This window comes from Cynara cardunculus (genome assembly GCF_001531365.2).
Source record: "Cynara cardunculus var. scolymus isolate 2C chromosome LG 17, CcrdV1, whole genome shotgun sequence".
NCBI classification, from domain to species: domain Eukaryota; kingdom Viridiplantae; phylum Streptophyta; class Magnoliopsida; order Asterales; family Asteraceae; genus Cynara; species Cynara cardunculus.
Genome location: NC_037544.1, coordinates 34,040,959 through 34,059,274, shown reverse-complemented (window position 1 = coordinate 34,059,274; position 18,316 = coordinate 34,040,959). Strand labels below are relative to the sequence as shown.

Sequence of the window (18,316 nt, the reverse complement as noted above, 5' to 3'; positions counted from 1 at the left end):
GTTCAATTGGATCTTAAAAAAAAGAGACAAAAAACAATTAACGACATGAACGAAGCACCTTATATATTTACTCAAATTGCTATTTAGAAATCAGTTATCTAGATTATCATCAAAAACTGATTCACGATAATACTGTAAATCTAAGATCGATTACGATTGTAACTACGGCTAAATAGGTAACTTGAAATTCGTAAGTATTACAATTTTCGTTAGTATATATCGTCAAGCATGATTTAAATATTTTTTATGGTAATAAACGGAAAGCAAAAAATATTAAACATTCAGATGTCTAAGAAAGTGATTTTTTTTTCTTCTTCAAGAAAGCCGATCAGAGGAAAAGATTTGAACTCATGTGTCCTGCGTAGAGAAATCATTCCCATCATATGGCCTCAGTAAAACAGTACGCAGGTGCTTGCACTACTGAATCCGGCAAAACTGCTCCAATCTCAAAAGTCATGACGTGCGAAGAAATCCCTACATTGTAAATAATTGCATCATTTGTTAGATCAATTCATTTTCAATCTTTGTTCAACGACTCTACCAAACATTTTAACCAACAATTAACTCAAAAATGACTCAAAATTTGAAATATAGTTACCGTCGTAAAAGTCCCAACGAACCGGTCTCTTTGTGACCACATCTTCATAATACCAAATGAAGTCCACCTTCTCCCACAAATCACACAAGAATCCATCGGTCACTACCCTCCCTAGATAATGTGCCCCGTCAAGAAAATCTGGTCGTGGGATACCGACACCAAAATCCACATTTTGGCAATAGGCATCCTCCCCAAATGTGTAGTAAAACGACGTGCCATTATTCCACTCGATGTCGTAAAGCAGTATACCAAGTTGTTTTTGGAAAATATTAACGTTGCGACCTTTGGGCCAATCATACCAGAGGTCGCTTAGTTGGAGGTGGGTACTGGTCAGGTTCATATACAAAAGGGCATGGAATTGTTCGGGCCATGGTGTGGGTGTCGGTGCAGGTGCGTTTAGCCATGGCTCGTCGTCACCGTTAACGGCTACTTGATTGGGTAGTTTGAGAAGGAAGAAGATGAGTAACAAGGTGGTTGGGAAGCCTAACTTCATATCTTTATGTTTGTGGTTGATGCTTTGTTTGGTCCTAGTAGTAGGTGTATGGATAAAAAGGGTTTCAGGGGATTGAGCACCACCAATATTCTTTTTTTTTTTTTTTTTAAATATATATATATATATATATATATATATATATATATACTTGGNATATATATATATATATATATATATATATATATATATACTTGGGATCACTTGAGACCAACCTGTTTTCTTGAGACCCGTGATACCAACTTTTTACACTTGAAACTTCACAACAAAATATTGTGAAGGTAACCTTCACAGTGTTTTTGCTGTGAAGGTTTGACTTTTTTAAACCTTCACAATGTTTTTGCTGTGAAGTTCAAGTGTAAAAATGTGGTCTCACGAGTTTCACGAAAACAGTCTCAACCCTATATAAAAGTTGTATAAATGGTATTATAAATAAAAACAAAAATTAATGAACTTTTAGTTAAATTTTTTGAAATTTATAAACATAGATAAATATATTAATTTGATTTGATTTGATTATTTGTTACTTCTCTTAGAAATATGGGTTCCAAAAAGAAAAATCATTATGTTAAAATTCATACAAACTGATCTCTTAAACCAACCTCTGGTTATATATACTCACACCCTTCAAAGATTTAACACAGATAGTTGAGTTGTAGTGAGAATAAGAGTTAAGGTGGGAAGCGTAATAAGAGATCTAGACCTTTGGATGTACATTAGGATGAGATGCATCGAGATGAGAATCAGATCAATCCTCCTGTCAAATACGATTCATGGGTGAGTTTGAGATTAAAGGTGACCAATGGTTCAGATCTCTTCGTACACTTCTCATTGCTAACTTTCAATCTCACACGATCATTCGTCTTAACTGATTATAATCTATAACAAGAGAATAAAAAACGAAAAAGAGAAAATACTTACAAGTGCATTTGAACGAGGCCTTGAAACCAAAATAGGCATGTCCTGACCCTCCACCTTTTGTTGCTCCAATTTATATGGAATATGATTTCAGCCAAAAAATTTCAACAAATCATAACTCTTTAATACATTGATAATTTTGTACTTAATAATTGTCACTAACGATATGAGGTCTAATCAAATTACTTGAAGTAAATTACCAGTAAAAATCAATTATGATCGATAAATGTTTTTGACAAGCCGGGTGGGGGAATTGGTGGTTGTGTGGATTTAACGGTTATTTGTAATTAAAAATAAACAAAGACGTGTACTGAACTTTGTCAAGTAACATGTCGTAAACTTGTAATATTGGGTCGACGTAAAAAATAAGAGCGACTAAGTTATGACAAATACGAATCGTTTTTATACACTTGAAAGTTGTAGAACTCTCGCTCCTAGATTTGCCAGCTCAACCCGCTCCTCGGATTTTCCTTTTCGAGAAAGCATTTGTACTTGGAGCTTTTCTCTCTGATTCTGCAAAACCGAAACTGGGTTTTGATGACTCAAACTTGTATCATTCCGATCACAAAAGAATAACAGTATCATATATGCACGTATGTATCATCAACTTATAGGTAAATTGGATGAAAATGCAACATAATTTGGTTTGACTCCTATTATGTGTGTACTCAAGACCTTCATTTTGGTACCTCATATATAACATCTCAAATATTTAGGTACCAGACTTACATATGAAAACCTATGGAAATTCAACATACATTGATCCGATTCATATTTTGTGTACTGTACTTTGGTCTAAATTTTAAGATATCATATTTGAAGTACCAAAATGAAAAGTTTGAAAATAAGGTATTGATAAATCCCTAACTTTAGGTCTTTTTGAAAGACCAAAATACGTTGCAATTTTATATATTGCACATATAGTATAAATAGAAAGAAGAGCATCCACTACTAGAAAACCAGGTATCAGTGACGACTATCAGCGAGGTACATCCTAAGTACTAGAAAACCAGGTACCTCGCAAATCCGTCACTGATACTTCCCTCGCAAATCCGTTGCAGATCCGTCGCTAAGTACATCCCTCGCTGATCCATCGCTGTAAGTGTCCGTCGCAAATCCGTCGCTGATCCGTCGCTGATAGCATTACCTACGACTGTTTGACCGACGAAGTATCAGCGACGGATCAGCGACGGACAACCCTTTCAGCGAAGGATCAGCGAGGGAAATTTCCCTCGCTGATACCCAGCATTTTTGTAGTGATCCCCAATTTTTATAGGGCAATGGAGGGTGCTATAAACATCCAAATTATGAACAAGATGAATAATCTATTATGCAATATATAGTTCAATAAGTTGGAAAATTTGTTATTTCCATTTTGAAGGATGCCCGTGTAAAATATACGAGGAAAACTTTCAATGATTATCTAACCGTCGCCCAATTCCCGATAGTAGGATATCAAGTATGTAGGTAGCAGGAGCCTGAAGAAAATTATCAATCATATGGAGAACCACATCTGCACCACCCGAATTTAACCAATAGCTCTTCACCTAATTTAACGTAAAGAAAATACCATCAGTAACAGTTACAAACTACCATCTCACATAAAAAGGTCTTTTTGCAGAAAGAACTGAATCCACAAGAACCATTTTCGCAATGAGTGTACTTGCATTTACAATATGTAACAAGAAAGCCCACAAGAATTCTGGAACCAGCCAAAATGCAATGGAGTTTGATTTAGTTTCTATATTTTTTCTCAATTAAGGGAATAAACGTTGAATTATTCCTATTTCATACCCATTTTGACCGGTAACCGGTAGATCTTAATTATTGACGATGGAGATGTCAAGTTATATTGTAATTCTTGACTACGTGAAAAAATATCAAACCAAAACCAATTGATGTCAAATAGGCCCAAAAACCGTTTATCAGGTTTAACTGAGTACAAAATAGGAAGAACTGAACGTTGTTACACTAACTGAGGAAAAGATTATCGTAACACGAAATAGGAACTAAAGCAAACTTCATTTCCTTTTGATGTATTTTGGCCTTCGGGGACCAGTACCAAAGAAATGGATGTGAGACAGTAAGAGCAAGTGTTTGATTTCATTCTACCCCAACTAGTTTAGAATAAACAGCTAGTTGTTGTGATATTGATGTTCACATTATTTATCTCAACAAAACACGATTAGAAAAGAAATCAAATTACCGATTTCTCCTCTGTTAGCCTAGAGAATAAGCAATGAGGTAGGGTTTCTTAAAAGTCAAATGGGTTATATGCATATAGGCATGTAGATTGTTGTATGTTTGTGTGTGTGTATAGGGTCAGGTTCAATGGAAAACCGCAAAAAATAAATTGAGGAACACCCTGGTAATCATTCATCTGGAGAGTATACACATGTGTATACAAGTAATTTGTAAGCAATTTATCCATATACGCACTTGCGTATAAGTAATTTGCAAGAAGTTTGTCTGGTATGCTTGTGCATAACATGCACACGTGCATAAAAACCAACAAATTTCACAGGGTCGGTCCTATGGTTTCACAGGGTCGATCCTATGGTTTTGATTGCCCTGGACGGCTCATCCCCACGCCGATGTCACTCTCACCCTTTGCTCTACTTCCATTTTTTGGTTTGATGATTGATTGTTGTGCTTGGATGGTTACTAAGCCATTACAAACTATTTCCGTCTAACTATGATATAGGAACATGATTCTTGATTTTGGGGATATTGTGATTGGCTTGACTAATCTGCAATGATGCCTACGCATTTGGCTTAGAGTAGAGTTGTTCATGGGTGGGACGACCCGTTAGACCCTGCTCATCCGGTCGCTAGAAACACAAGCTTGGACAACCATTATCGAGAAAATGGACGAGCCTGTGTTTATTCGTTAAAATTAACGGGCGGACATGGGCAATGTGAAAATAAATATGGGCAGGCCCGTCCAGCCCGTTTATATTTTATAATTAATATTTTTTACCATTAGTTAAAATTATATTAAGGATATAGAATGAGACTCTTTGGTTATTCTTGAGAACCCAAAAGACTATGAGGTTGTTTGTTTATGGAAGTCTGAATTTTGTTTTTCATTTCTTTCGCCACTTATTAAGATCCATGTGTTACTTTAGTTGCTTAAAATTTTAATTGCAACGATGTTTTTCTTTTACCTTTTGGTTCCATATTTGTTATTTAATTGATAATGATTAAATTTATAGATTTATAAGAGTTACACTTTTTAGGCCTGTTAGCCCATGGGCAAACCGAGCCCGTTTATAAGGTGGGCAATGGCAAGTTGTCAAGCCCGAAAAAATAGCTTGGGTTTATAATATTAGGCTCGTTGGACAGAAAAAAAACAAGTTAGGCCTAGCCCAAGCCCGTAAATGATCACCTCTAGCTTAGAGCCTACAAATCTCTAACACCTACTGCACCATCTAAGGCAACTTGCACAATCAAAGAACTCGAACTAAGAAAAAAGATATATCAATCAATTCAAAAATATCCCAAATACCCGACATCTGCTTTACTGATCTCATAGATGAATTTAAGGCTCTTTTATTATTTTCATAGCTCCTGAGTCAACACATTGGTGCATGAAGCAGAAGAGTGTGAAGAGGATCAAAACCAAATGGAAATTAACATGTGTACCCATAATAATGTGTTTACGGGAGAGAGAGGATCTATTCATAAGGATCTTATCAGAAAATGGTAAATAAATATTTGATCCAAGGGTTCTACCATCAGGGCTGTAAAAGTGTTAGACTTTAACATGCTAGTTTAAAGTCAGTCTCTGTCCATATGTCATGTCCACGAAATTAAACAAACGAGTTTGGTATCCACCCTAGAAGGCTCTACTTGACCTGTTAACATGATTAAACTTCTAGATTCATGTGGAATGCCAACTTTAGCATCTAACAAAAGATTTATCATACAACTACACCCATAGAAACACTTGACTCATTTTGAACCTAGAAAACCCAACTCACCTGAATAAACTCCCAAGATACCAAAGAACCAACCCAAATTGAGCTAGGCACCAAAATTAAACCCCCAGGTTGAGCTTGATCCTGGCTCAACTTGAATTTTTGTAGCCCTAATTATATATAAGGAGTCCATATCAGCTTAGTTATAGCGTTGGCAATAAATTGTTATGTTTTCAATTAGGATATGACCTAAACTGTACACAAAATAAACAAATAACCTAATAAGAAAATCAAGAAACAAATAAACATCTAGAGTAGTGAGAAGCTGAGAGCAAAATCAAATAAGTAAATAAGAAGGAGAACACCTGAATTGGTGAGAAACTGAGAGCAATATCAGATTGAGTTGTCTGTCATTGTGGGCATAAGACACCAATGGTGGTGACCGGTGGCTGGGCAGCAAGAGAATCACATAAACAGGTCAGCAGGTGGGAAAGCGATGGTTGGTGTGCCTTAGGTGAGCCGATAGGGCACTAGGGCAGTCAATGAGACGAGAGATTCAGAGCGAGGGAGAAGAGAGATTGAGAGATGAGGTCATGCAATAGAGAAGAAGAGAGGAGAAACGACTTTTTTTTGAAAGAAATTCAAAACTGAATCTACTCAAGCATATATGTGTGTTGGGCTATGATGCCTCTAGGACTTTGCTGCCCTAAGGGTGGCCCATTTTGCCTAGCATAAGGGTCGGCCTTGCAGCTTCAATTACTTATATACACATGTGCATATCGTCCATAAACGGTTATGAGGGTGTTCTTCAATTTTTCATTTCCTGAACGACAAATTCCAAAGCTCTCTCATCAATGGAGTGATGAAGACAAGAAGAAAATGGCTTTAGATACTCGTGCGAGATCTATAATAGCCATGACCCTTCCTGACGAGATTTATCACTCTGTGATGAAGCTTAAAATCTCAAAAACCATGTGGGACACTTTTTGTGTTCAATATGAAGGTATTTTTGAAATACAAGAATCGAGGAAGATAAACTTAGTAATACAATATGAAAGTTTTCTTTGTGGGAAATCTAAATCATTGTTTGAAGAACATCAACGCTTTAATCGTCTTCTTATTGATTTGAGTACTGTTAGAAGAGAATATTCCAACTCAGAGGCGTTGACAAAGTTCCTTCAATGTTTGCCATAATATTCCATGTGTCTCAAAATGTCTAAGGACATGTTCCTTCACTGTTTGCTAGAATATTCCATATGCAAAAGAGAAAAGTCCTGGAGTTTCTGGCATGACCATACCTTATATTCAAGCACAGGCGTGCTTAATATTACTTTGTATAACAGAACATTTTGGATGTTCTGACACGGTCGTACCATATATTCAAGCATGGGCTTGTGCAATGTTACTTTTCAAAACACAATGCTTTTTGGTGTTCTGACACAGTCGCACCATATATTCAACACAGACATGTGTAATGTTACTTTATAAAACAAAAAGTTTTGGGTGTTCTGACACGGATGATCCTGATGATCAAGCATGGGCGGGTGTAGTGTTTTTTCATGAACGAAAAATATGGGTCTTCAGGCACGACCACACCTTATAATCAAGCCCAGCCTTATGCAACGATAATTATGTTTTTCCTAGTTTTTAGCATTGGGATCAAATTGGGATTCCACCTACATATTATTATAAATACCCACTTGAGTTCCCATTGGGTATAGAACAAAATTGAGAGCTTAGAAACCATATTTTGATTTGAGAAAATATTGAGAGAGAATATACACAATTTAGTATTCGGTTTGTAATTTCTTTTCGATATTTGGGTGTTCTTCATCAATCTATCGATGGTGGAACCACTTAAATCTCTTGTGTTTGACGTGTTTGTCGCAATTCTTTGATTGATAGTGCGTTGTGCTTTTGATCCTATTTTGTTTTCCACATTAGTTATTGGTTGAAAGCACATATTTGATTGTTGTTAAATAAACTTCATTACTTTATTTGTGTTTGAGACCTTTATGGTGTCCAAAACCCGAACAGGTGGTATCAACTTCCAATTTGGTTATTAACATTCGGTGGAACATATTCAAGCACTATTTGTAGCATTATGATGGTTATGTCCAAATAAGATGAAAGCTTAGGTAAGTCTTCACCGAACACTTCTATATTAAAAGGTGCCTCTAGATCCACACTTCAGATTGAGAGTGGAATAGGAATGAAGACTTTGGAAAGTAGTAGTGGAAGATGAAGTCGGTACTTCGAATAAACCGATTGCATCATGTTGTCTATGAAGTAGACAAATTCACCCTTGTTATATCGACAGAAGAGTTGGAAAAGATGGAATAATGAGCTCCCGCGACATCGCAACTAGCAATGGGTGAAAAGGTGATTTCGAAGATAAGCTCGGAGACAACAACACAAGGTATTTGGAACAAGCTAGAAGAGATCTACCTTACAAAGTTCCTGACTAAGTGTCTCATCCTACTCAGAACCTTCTTCACTTACAAGATGAAGGGAGGTACACCAATCAAGTCTCATCTTAACATTCTTGATGATCTAAATATGAAGATGAAATCAGTAGACTTGAAGATAAATGAAGAAGAAATGACAATAATCCTTCTATGCTCCCTCCCTGAAAGGTATACTATATTTTCTAATTCTTTAGTTTATGGTATAGATACTATAACTATATCATATGTAAAAACAGGCCTCTTAACTGAGGATCTAAGGGATCAAATGTGAGGCTTGAATGTTGACAAATATGTTGGAAGCAGCAAGCCAACAACCATAGGTTATTCGTGAGAATAGGACGAAATGAATATCCAAAGAGAGATAAGTCAAGAGGTCGTTCAAGGTCATGCAAGCCAAATTTTAGAGGCAAGTCCAATAAGAGTGGCAATTACCACTATTGTCATCAACTCGAACACTATGTTAAAGAATGTCCAAGTCTCAAAGCCAAGACCGATAAAGAAGGATCATCTTCATCCGTTCCCATGAATTATTTTGATGATGCTATAATCGCGTCAACTGGGAGTGTGACTATCAAGGACCAATAGGTCTTGGATTTAGGGGCTTTTTTCCACATGACTCTACATAAAAAGCTTTTTTCTCGTCACTTGAAGACAAAGAACGAAGCAATATTCTCATGGAAAACAACACGGTGTGCAAAAGATTGGGCATTGCCACCATCAAGATGAAGATGTTTGATGGCATTATTCAAAATATTTTAGATGTAAGGTATGTTCTCTCCATGACCAAACATATCTTCTCCCTTGGTTAATTGGAAAATCTTGGATGCAATATTAGTATGTCATGTGACTCTTTGAGGATCTTTCGTGGGACTCTTGTCCTAATCAAAGGTACGAAAGTACCAAATAATCTCTATTTCATATATATAACATGAGTTCTTAAGAAATTTCACTGTGAAATCTTTATCTCACAGTTGACTGACGCTGAGAAGATTATGCTTCAGTCTTTCAACATATGCAACACGTTTGAAAGTGGTTGGACTGTTGGTTAATATACTAAAGCCCGTGGTATATCCTTTTTTTCATTTCCTCCAAAGGTCATTAAAGGGCCTCTTTCCTCTTTGTAATTAGTGAGTAGAGATTTATCTTCGGTCATGTGTCTTGAACATCCACTATCAAGATATCAAATGCCTTTGACTTCCTGTAATAGAAAACTGATTAAGATTGCTTTGGTACCCATTTCTCAATGGGTCCAATGGAGTTAGAGGCAACATACACTGACACTGGAGACTCAGAGTCAGCAGGTGTCTTCACCGAGACTGAAGAAGAGGCTTTAATGGTCTTCTTTACCTTAGTCGTTTTTACAACTTTGGTGGCTGATTTCACCTTGGCTGATTTTTTAGTCTTAGATACTTTCTTTACCTTAGCTAGCGGACCATATTTGGTAGCTAAAGGACACTTACTAGCGATATGTGAAGTTTCATCACAGTGATGACACTTTCTAAAGCTGAAAGAAGCCTAAGGGTCAGAAAGAATAGAAGAGGGATAAGCTCTAAGGATGCCTTTCTCATTTGTTCAAGGAGGAACAACTGAGGGTTCAGATACCTTAGGTAAAAGATTCACTTTCGGCTTTGTCTTAGATCTCAGAGAGGGTTCAGAGACCCTGTTCCTTGAGGAAGAAAGGTTTACAAGCTGAAGAAATATATATGGGTCTATTTTGACTTGTTGGCCTTCTTGAGAAGAGGAGCGTTGGCAATAGATTTACCTTTGTCTTGCATCCTAAACTCAGAGGAGTTTCTTCAAGATGAGTCACAATAGAAGGGTACTAAGAGGAAGAGGTGTCAGGAATGGAAGAGATAAAAGTACTAAACTTCAGCATGGACTTATCAATGACACATTCTTCCTGATCGTAGGATAATCCTAGACCACTCTTTATCTTGACAAAGATTTGAGCATTGATGATCTCAGAGGCCTTGAGAGAGGTTTTGCACCATCCTTCAATAGTAGCCTTTTCAGCCTTAAGTTCAGCAATTGCTTGCTCACACTCAGCGATAGCCTGCTCGCATTTGATGCTAATGGTCTGGTTTACAATTACCTGATCCTTTAAGATTTTCCTCAATCTTGGCCAGCTCTTTGATCTTTGAATGGCATATCTCTAATTGTTCTTGAAGATCAAGATTAAGCATTTCAGCTTTGGATTTGCCATTCAGGGCATTGTAAAGGTCAACCGTTAGCGTATCTAGTGCAAATAGGCTACCAGAGGAAGAGAAAGAGGGTTCATTTAGGTTATATACCTGGGCAGAGGTTGATGACGAGGATCATTGAAGGATGATGTCTTAGATGGTTCATCTTTGACATCCTTGGCCATGAGACAGAGGTAGGTCATGTCTTCCTCGTCAGAGGATGATTCCTTAGAAGTTTCAGCCCAATCATGTTCTTCAGTGACAAGACCTTTTCCTTTACGCTGAAGATTCTTCATCTTCTTGTACTTCTTCTTTAGTTTCAGGTACTTTTCCTTTTGAGGCCTGAAGAAGGATGGGAGGTTGGAAGATGGCGTTGCAGCTTTCTTCGACCTACATTCACTAGCAATGTGATCTTTGCGTTGACAGCTGTAGCAGTTAGATGAAGTCTTGTCAACGGGGTTTGCCTTTGGCTTTTCAGCTATGGACAGCGAAGGAGATCTACGGTAGTTGGTTTTTCTGGAAAACCTTCTAAAAGAGTTAATGATTAAGTAATATCCCATAAAGAGAAATGAGAAAAGGGGAGAACATGTCCTTAGACATCTTGAGCACATGGTATATTGATCTCATGCTTCTGGCAAACATTTAAGGAATTTTGTCAATGTCTCTGAGTTGGAATATCCTCTTCCAACTGTTTTCAAATGAATAAGAAGATAATTAAATCGTTGATGTACTTTAGACAAAGATTCAGATTCTCCACAAAGAAAACTTTCATATTGTCTTACTGAATTAATCTTCCTCGATTCTTGTACTTCAGAAGTACCTTCATATTTAACACAAAGAGTGTCCCACATGGTTTTCGAGCTTTTAAGCTTCATAGAGTGATAGACCTCGTCAGGAAGAGCCATGGCTATTATAGATCTAACACGAGTATCTAAAACCACCTTCTTGTTATCTTCATCACTCCATTGATGAGGAAGCTTTGAAATTTGTTGTTCAGGAATTGCGGCAGTTGTAGCAGTAGCAGAAATTGCTGGGGAGATAGCGGATGGAATATAAGGTTCATTCTCTATGTAGTATGGAATCTCAGGATCCACACCTTCCAAGAAGAGAGACATCCGGTTCTTCCATAGACTGAAGTTGTCTCTGATAAACTGGAGAGATTTGGCAAGGGAGCCATTATCGTGAATGTTTGTGCTAGTGTTTTGCAAAGCCATTTTAAAAGATAAATAAATTATCTAGAGAAGAAGAGATAATAAAACACCAATAAAACAACAATATTACACAAAACAAACATTGTTTTGATACCACTCTTATAAAAATATATATATTGATAAAAAAGATTAATACAAATTTTTATAGATTGTTTGTGGAAGAGATAGGATATAGAACCTTTATAAACAATCAAAGATACACACAAAATTACATATAACAATAAAGAAAAGACTTGCTACAAGAAATAAGATAAGAAGTAATGTGTTCTTCACTTGTTAAAGTGAGTCTTTCTCTTAGACAGATAGTAGAGAGATAAATATCTTCTTGGGCAAGATTAGAGGAGGAAGAAATATTAACTGAGAAGAGAACTACTCAACTATTTATACCTATTGCTTTAAATGCAATTCAGAAAGTACAAAACACGTGGTAAGCTTTTAGAGGAAGGTTTCTCTTTTGTTGCAGTATACAGTCTTCTTTCATAAAGCAGGTAAGCACATTTGGAGACAGATGAGTGATTTTGTATTGTATTTACTTTGAAAGGTATGGGTTTGTCCTTTGTTTGTAGAAGGACAAGACAAAAACTATCTTGCTCAACAAGATTCATTTGATCGTTGAACACTGGAATGACATTGAAGGTCTCATCAGTATTCGTTGAATCTTGTGCAGATTTCACACTTGTGTAGACGAGCTTGTTATCACTGAAAAACCGCTTTAGATCACAAACTTTCTGGTCTCTAATCTTTAGCTTCTGTCTTCGACAACGTTGAAGTATCTATGGTGTGAGTTTTGTCTTCTTGAAGAATATTGGTCTCTGAATGAATTACAATACATGTTCAACGATCACTGAACAGACTTAATGAAGATCGCTGAAACTGAATACAGAGATAATACACTTCTATAGATAAAAGGGATCATCATCAAATCACTAAGAGAGAGGATCAACAAAAATGTTCGTAAGTTATAGGATTACCACTGTGACTCATTTTATGAAGATTATAGGAGACAATGCAAAATTGTTGATCAAGTCAGGAAATGGTCCTAATCGACATCACGATATTTCTACAATCTATAGGAAAAAAATCTTGATGATTTTGATCTTCCAAAGATAAATATAGATGCAAATTTACAATTTAGAGGCTTTTGTGAGGTACAAGAGGACTACTCATAGTTGTGAAAGACAAACACCTACGTGCTTGAGACTCTCTCAATTCCGACCAAAAATAAACATATAATGAAATCACGAGGCACGTGGATGTTGAGACGTGTTCTTCATAAATGGTCCCGGTGGAACGGAAAAGATAATTTTGTACAAAGCTTTTTTTGTCAACATTCGTTCTTGTGGCCTTTTTGCTCTTGCTACCGCTTCATCAGGTGTTGTTGTCAATAATATGCTCGAAACAACTCATCCTCGATTCAAGATTCCCCTCAATCTTGATAACAAATTAATGTGCAACATAAAGAAATAAAGTGGGGCAGTTAAATTGCTTCGTTATTAAAAAATAATCATTTTGGATGAAGCGTCAATGGCTAGAAGGCAGGCGGTGGAGGCGCTTGATCGAATATGAAATATATCATAAGTGTGAAACTCCCATTTGGTGGAAAGAAAATGGTTACGGGAGATGATTTTAAACAAGTCTTACTGGTTGTGAGACGTGAAACCCGAGCACATATTGTAGATTCTAGCCTAAGGATGTCATTACTATGGTCAATGATTAAAAGGATACAGTTAACTCTCAATATGAGAGCACATGGTTTTCAGGATTTATAGTACGAGTCGGCGATGGAAATGAAGAAGCATTGGACGAAAAATTTATTCTGATACCTGATGATATGACCATTTTTTATACTGATAAAGTTGAACCAAAAGATGCTTTGATTGATGCAATCTTTCCATCTCTGCAAATCAATTGATTTTATTCAGATTTTATCATTTCCAGGGCGACATTATCAACTAAAAATGATAATATTGATGAGATGAATGATAAGTTGATTGACAAATTTTACGAAGATGAAAAGTATACTACAGTTTCGATGAATCAAAAGATGATAGGAATAACTTCTATCTATTGGAGTTATTAAACTCGCTAACTGTTAGTGATTTGCCCCCTATTACCTCTGGCTCAAAATTGGATGTCCAATTTATTACAAAATATCGATCCCTCGAATGGCTTATGGAATGGCACCGGACTGATATGCAGAGGTTTTCAACAATACATCATCGATGTAAAAATAACCATTGTTTAGCATACTGGCAAGGGGGTACTTTTGCCGAGAATTCCTTTATGTTCATCTGAGGATAACATGTTCCCATTCAAACTGAAGCAATAATAGTTTCCAATTCGACTTACCTTTTTCTTGACAATCAATAAAGCTCAATGACAAACAATGTCGCACTTAGGTGTTTATCTACCGGAATCAATATTCTCGTACAACCAACTTTATGTGGTGTTGTCTAGAGGTATATCACGGGCAATACAAAGGTATTAGTGAAGCATATGAAAAAATAATTATGCTGGAGTCTACACATCAAACATCGTTTATAAAGAAGTTTTACGTGATAAATAAGGTAAAATCAACCGATCACTATTACACATTTGGTACAATATGTTTCTATTAAAATAATTACTCTTTTTGCAGGACATGCTTACAGATTGACGCTTTACTTGTCTTCTAATATTATGAATCTACAGATGTGCATTTTTACATATAACTGTAATATCTATTTTGTTTAGTCATGACTTTCTATTTTGTAACAAGTTGTGAATGTATGGTGTTTGGAAACTCGATACTGTTGAGATTTCTCTGTTAGATATCTTGTCAATAAACTATATTTTATTTTGGTAACTATTTTACAATTAAACCACACAAACCTATAAAAAATTGAGAGGGAAGGAGAATAATACGAACAAGAAACACGTGTGTAGGTGCTCATCTTAGTATCAGTTCAGTCTCAAATGACTTAGAAAACGAGTTACATGTCTAATATGTTATGGTGATTCACATGTTTTGTTATGTATTTTAATATGCACGAGACTACAAACCAAGACATCACTTCATTGTAAAAAAAAGAATGAAAGTCCAATTTCTTTTTTGGCTTAACAATAAACTTTTTATAAAGATAATGATTCTATTAAAACTCAATGATTATCTTAATTATATTTTAAATTTTTTATATTTAAAATTAAATGTTTATCCTGTATTTGGTTATGTTTATCTGCAGTTAGTTATACGAATTCAAAAAAGAAGCTTTAATAAGTTGTACTTACGCATAATTTACTTGTAATCTTAAATTTTAAGTAATATGCATTAATACACGGTACTTCACGCATAAAGACTGATTTTTAAGAGTTTTTGTCAAATGCTTTATAATATAGTATTGATACATGTGTGGTTCAGCATTGTTTCAGTACGGGCATAACATGTTCTATATACGTGTTTGCAACAATATGATGCATGTTTAACATGTATAGTTTAAGTATGATTTTAGTATTACTAGTATGAAACGTTTCTAGTGTTTTAGCACAAAAATCATGAAATCTTAGCCACAAACTTATTGGTGTCGTATATTTCAGAATAAAGCATAACAAGTAGTAACAAGAGAAACCAAAACGTCTACATGAATACTAAACAAAACTATATAATTTCAATAGTTTCCAGATATTTCAGACATCTGATATTAAATGATTGACTTTATTTTTTGTTTCATAAAGACTCACTATTTATATTAATTTTAAATAATAAATGTTATTAAATCAGTGAAACATATCACCTCCCTAGTGGGTGGTCATCAACGACTAAAACATATATCGTTTTTCTATAATTTACAGAAAATAATTATAGGTTTTTCTAAAGGAAGCAATAATATATCTCAAACATAAACAATTATTTATTTAATTTTAATATTGTATTAAAACTTACCGATTGTTATAGGGTTTTTTTTATTAACCTGGATATCCAATCTGTTATGCGAGCCGAGTAATCTCAGGACGATCACTTGCTTTGTAGATAGTCCGGAGTCAACGCATTTGAACCTCCATGGCCACAAGGAGATTTTATTACTCATTGTATTTGAACTTGAGACCTCATGGTATTTTTGATCTTTGGAGCCAAGCTCAAAACAATCAGACACTACCCTTATGGTTGGTTTTTTTTATTAATTATATTATTTTGATTTTAGTAACTAAAAATGATATGAGCAAAATTAAAATCAAATATGTTGAACCAAAAATATAAAAAAGAGTTATATTTTAAATAAAAAAAGTATTTCAATTTTATTTGGGTAACATCATCCTCTTCGTATTCCAGTTGTCAAAGTTATTTAGGTCCCATTTGAACTTTATGGGGTTGGATTATTCGATCCATTAAAATCGTAAATTTTTTATCATATATTTGAATACGTTTTATAGTTTTTATTTATGAAATTATAAAAGGGTGAAATTGATAAACAATTAGTGGTTTAATGACCGATTGTCGGTTATTTCGTCATCCAAGTTGTTTCGGAACCGTTCCTATCAAACTTGACCATCGTATTTATATCGAAACATGAACATTGTAATAAGAAACTGTCATTAGCAACACGTTGAACCATCACCAGTTTCAGGTTCTATGACGAAAGGTTGGTTCTCCAAAATAGGAATCATGTTTTGGAAGAATATGTAACAAATAAATAAATAAAAAATGGGAAGAAAACATAGATACATATGTGTGTGTATATATAAGCATGTGGATAACACATGATCATGATATGACCAAACATTAAATGTGGTGTAAAAAGTTAATAAGGCTTCTCACCGATGTAATTTCCTGGAGGATCGTAATTACAAATCATGAACACACCCCTGCCCTGAAAACAAGCAACCTTAGCACACCCAATCCTTCTAGTTGTCTTCCAAACAATCTGTGTATAATGCCCACACTCTTGCCCTCCGTTGCACGAATTCGACCCATAGGTGTACCACTGGCGCTCCGCCAACCATGCCGCTGCCGCTTGAGCTGGATTCCATCCATCACCGCTTCCCCAGAAAATGTTCTCTCCGTAAGGTCCATTTGAATGCTTTAACAAGCAATCTTGCCGCCTCTGGCTGGCATACAAGTTTGCGTAACGAGCTAGTTGTGGGTCCCATGTCAGTGGTGGCACACGAAGGGCGGCTCGAGCTTGGTTTTGGAGAGATATGAAGTCGGTGATGATGTTTTGAGAGACGTGGTTCTTGTTTCCGACAGCAGTGGAGGTGGTGACGAGGAGAATAAGAAAGAGAGCCAAGCTTATGGTAGGAAACAACATTGGAAGATAAAATGATGCGTGTTTTTTGGTGGATATACAAAACGTATGATTTATATAATATGATTGAAAATCAAAAATTAAAATAAAAAATAAATAAATAATAGTATAAAGGTGGTTGGATTTGAGGGAATTTAAGTGGCACCCATGATCGAATATGATTGCCTTAATCTTTTAAAGGGTCAAAATCCATATTTTTTTAAGAAATTTAAATATTAAAAAAAGTTCATACTTTTTAAATACTTTTGTGAAATTTATTAAATTATGAACATTTTATTTACAAAATAGTAGAGTTTTAGAATTGTAATGGATTAATCATACCCCAACTTTAGGTAGTGTTTGGTATGTAGACCAGATGAGACGAGACGAGACAAGACAAGACAAGATTAAATTATTTGTCCTACGTTTGGTACAATTAGAATATGACTGAACTAATTGTCTGTCTTGCGTTTAGTTAGCTGGATAGGACATGACAAAACTGTTAAAATGACCATGATGTCCCTAAACGTTGTTTAATGCTATTTTATATCATATAGTGATTATAAATGACACAAATCAAGCAAAATAATTTAAATAATTTTATCTATAGTATTTAAGCTATTTTTAAAAAAATATGTATATATGGTTTAAACACATTCTTAGAGATATCATTAGTCTGTTGATTAGTTTATTGATTTTCATATGTGAGATCTTGTGTTCAAATATTTTATTGTAAATTCTTTTCGAGAACATAATAAATTTGAAAATTAAAGATAAAAACTAAAAAAAAAATGACACTAATATGATTCAAACTTGAGTCTAGGACGAAAGAAAAAAAACATTGCAAACCAACTCTATCAAGGAATACTTGTATCCTCATTGTAATTTTATATCATATACGGTGATACACAACAAATTAATACGTTGAAACTTTTCACAACCCCATCATTTTTAAACATACAAAGGAATGAAATGGTGGCACGTGCCACCACAAAAACAGCCTGAGTCTGTCCCTGCACCAAGTTCAAGGTAATAACAAATGTTTTTGTACAAGAGCGAATGATATACAGTTCTTATAAAAACTCTCTCCAATAATAGTTATTTTAGATTGAGTTTGGTATCCAGACAAATAGAATAACACAGGACAGACAGAACATTGTTTAGTGTTTGGTAAGACAGAACTAGACTAAACAAATTATATAAAATGATCAATTTACCCGTAATGAGTTGTTTATATTTTGATTAATTTATGTAATTTACTCCATGCGTCCTA

The 18,316-nt window shown here is 35.2% G+C and overlaps 2 protein-coding genes across 2 annotated transcripts; both read right to left on the bottom strand.

Moving 5' to 3' along the window:
* Positions 1-47: 47 nt before the first annotated feature.
* LOC112500247 (uncharacterized protein At4g14100-like) lies at positions 48-1,136 on the bottom strand. The gene is made up of 2 exons (XM_025103647.1): positions 599-1,136; positions 48-474 (listed from the first exon to the last, which is right to left on the bottom strand). The coding sequence occupies exons 1-2, from the start codon at positions 1,089-1,091 to the stop codon at positions 380-382; spliced, it is 588 nt and encodes a 195-aa protein (XP_024959415.1). The 5' UTR covers positions 1,092-1,136; the 3' UTR covers positions 48-379.
* A 15,332-nt stretch (positions 1,137-16,468) lies between these two features.
* LOC112501104 (pathogenesis-related protein PR-1-like) lies at positions 16,469-17,080 on the bottom strand. Its single transcript, XM_025104760.1, has one exon. The coding sequence runs from the start codon at positions 17,065-17,067 to the stop codon at positions 16,561-16,563; it is 507 nt and encodes a 168-aa protein (XP_024960528.1). The 5' UTR covers positions 17,068-17,080; the 3' UTR covers positions 16,469-16,560.
* Positions 17,081-18,316: the final 1,236 nt, after the last annotated feature.